At 57.1% G+C, this 2,392-nt stretch overlaps 2 protein-coding genes across 2 annotated transcripts in view; both read right to left on the bottom strand.

The window, feature by feature from the left end:
* Positions 1-20: 20 nt before the first annotated feature.
* On the bottom strand, positions 21-901 carry LOC112345832. Its single transcript, XM_024673352.1, has 2 exons — positions 892-901; positions 21-626 (listed from the first exon to the last, which is right to left on the bottom strand). Exons 1-2 carry the CDS (start codon positions 899-901, stop codon positions 100-102), a joined length of 537 nt encoding a protein of 178 aa, XP_024529120.1. The 3' UTR covers positions 21-99.
* LOC9631295 overlaps positions 822-2,392 on the bottom strand; it is a 2,220-nt gene continuing 649 nt past the window's right edge. Inside the window, exon 2 of the mRNA XM_002968105.2 lies at positions 822-2,391. Within this exon, the coding sequence (XP_002968151.2) occupies positions 1,049-2,391 (1,343 nt within the window). The 3' untranslated portion in view covers positions 822-1,048. The remainder of the gene's footprint in view (position 2,392) is intronic.

Genomic DNA, 2,392 nt, shown 5'->3' with positions numbered 1-2,392 from the left:
GCACCCGACTCAAGAAGAATTGGCGCTCACAACCACGGCGGAATGCTCTAGAGCTACCCCATTGCAAGAAGAAAAAGAATTGGATGGAAAAGGAGGAGATCATACCACGGTTTCCTTGGCAATATCGGCCAAGACAGCCGCGCCGATGGAAGCCTTGCATCCGGCGTGAGGCTTCCTGGGCCTGCTACACCGCAGCGAAATCCCTGTGCGCGTCCAAAATCCCGACACGCTCTCTCCCATGTAAGCCGACCTCTCGGGAAGAATGCACGGCAATCCGCTCCTCTTGCGCGGCGCCAGGCTCACCACTCCCGCTGACGACGAGCATTCACTGCTAGGCGAACAGCAGGAAGAAGAAGGAGAAGAAGAAGAAGAGGGAGATGACAATGAGGAAGAAACGCGCGCCAGCGCCAGCGCCTGGGCACCAGCGACCAACGCCGCCATAGATTTCCCCTCTTCTTCTCTGACCGATCGCCCAAACCCTAGAAGCCAAGAACGTAGCCCATTTGAATCACATTTGTGATTCACGGGCACACTTTTACCCTCCGACCCCGGCGTAAAGAGAAATTTTGCAAGGACTTGAAAGAGGAAAGAAAGAGACGAGGATGACGAAGGGATGGGATAAGAGGCTGCAATGCACCCAGCCTAAAGTGACCTCTCGTCCAATCTCATCTAAACACGACAGCACGGAAGTTATAGCCCCGCCGCATCCAAGCACCTGGAGCGTTAGATTCTCCTCGTGTTGAAACTCCCTCCAAATCCAACGGTTAGTATTTCTCACCTAATTCTCTTCCAACACTAATTGCACTAGCTAATCAAATGAGTTTAGTAATTAAACAGTTATGTACATTATTAAGATTTACATCAGGAATATCTCTATATGGTTTTAAAAACACAGCTCCATTTCGTATGGTTCGCTGCAAGGGGACGTGGGATCTATGTACAGGGACAATGCTGCCAATGCAAAGATGAATATAATTACAAACCTCTCACGTCGCGCTCGCCCGTTCGATCGCAAGAGAGGGCAATCCAATTTCCTGGGAGCTCTCTCTCAGCCAGAGCTTCTTTGCTGAGCCAGCAACGCCAAGAGACCCCCTCCATGAACTCTCCCCTCCGGAACTCCCTCAGGCACGAACAAGCTCTTGGTCGCCACTGGAACCACCACCGGATGATGGAATCCTTGCTGCTGCTGAAAGCCTTGCTGCTGCTCTTGGATCGTCGTGCTCCAGCACTTGTTGATGTCGCCGCTTCCGCCCTCCTGTAGAAACCTGTAGTGATTCTGCTGCTCAAGAACAACCGAGGAGGACGCTGGAGCAGTAGACTGGTAGACGATGCTGCCGGAACTCGACTGCGACACCAAGTCCTTGAACAGCCCCGGAGCAAGCCCGCTAGCCTTCTCCTCCTGCACGATCGAGCTGTGAGCCGCGCAAAGTCCCAGCTTTCCCCTCGCAAATCTGTCACACGGCCCCTTGGACAGCTCCGAGCTCCCCTCCCGGGGTCCGTAGAGCGAGCCTTCCTGTCCCCAAGTACACCGCTTGCCACCCCCGTGAGCCTTGCAAAAGTCCGTGCTCCCCTGAGCACTCTTGCCGCATCCTTCCGTCTTGCACCTCTTCCCTCCGCCATGCTTGACGCAAAAGGCAGTCCTCCCTCTCGCACTCTTGGAGCAGTCCTGGACCGCGCACCTCTTCCCGCCGCCGTGTGCGACGCAAAACTGCGTCCCTCCATGAACGCTCTTCGGACAAATCCCGCCACCTTCGAACATACACCGCTTTCCACCACCGTGTCCCTTGCAAAGCGGAGTGCTCCCCTCGGCACCTTTGCCGCAGCCCTCGATCATACACCTCTTGCCGCCGCCGTGAGCCTTGCAAAACATGGTGCTGCCTTGAGCGCCTTTCGTGCAGCCGGGAACCTGGCAGCGCCTCCCTCCACCGTGAGAGATGCAAAGGCCGGACAGCCCCTCGGCGCTCTTGGTGCATCCTTCGTGCTGGCATCTCTTCCCGCCGCCGTGCTTGATGCACAGGCCGGAGCGTCCCCTGGCAGCCTTGGTGCATCCCTCGTAGGCACAGCGCCGGCCACCTCCGTGCCCGATACACAAGTCCGTCTTTCCCTCGGCGGACTTCGTGCAGCCCAAAGTCTGGCACCGCCGTCCACCTCCGTGAGCTTTGCAGTACGCGGTCCTCCCCTCAGCTCCCTTGCTACAGCCATCTTTCTGGCAGCGGCGGCCACCACCGTGAGCAATGCACAGCCCCGAGGCTCCTCGAGCGCCCTTCCCGCACCCCGCGAACTTGCAAGCTTTGGGAGCTTTGTCAGATCCGGCACCGGTCCTCACGTCGATGTCCAGGTCTGGATCGTTCTCCGAGTGAGAGTGATATTCTTCCTGCTCCGGGAGAGATGC

Source organism: Selaginella moellendorffii, unplaced genomic scaffold, assembly GCF_000143415.4.
Source record: "Selaginella moellendorffii unplaced genomic scaffold, v1.0 SELMOscaffold_10, whole genome shotgun sequence".
Lineage (NCBI taxonomy): Eukaryota > Viridiplantae > Streptophyta > Lycopodiopsida > Selaginellales > Selaginellaceae > Selaginella > Selaginella moellendorffii.
Note: the sequence above shows the minus strand (reverse complement) of the source record. Positions and strands in the feature narration are given on the sequence as shown.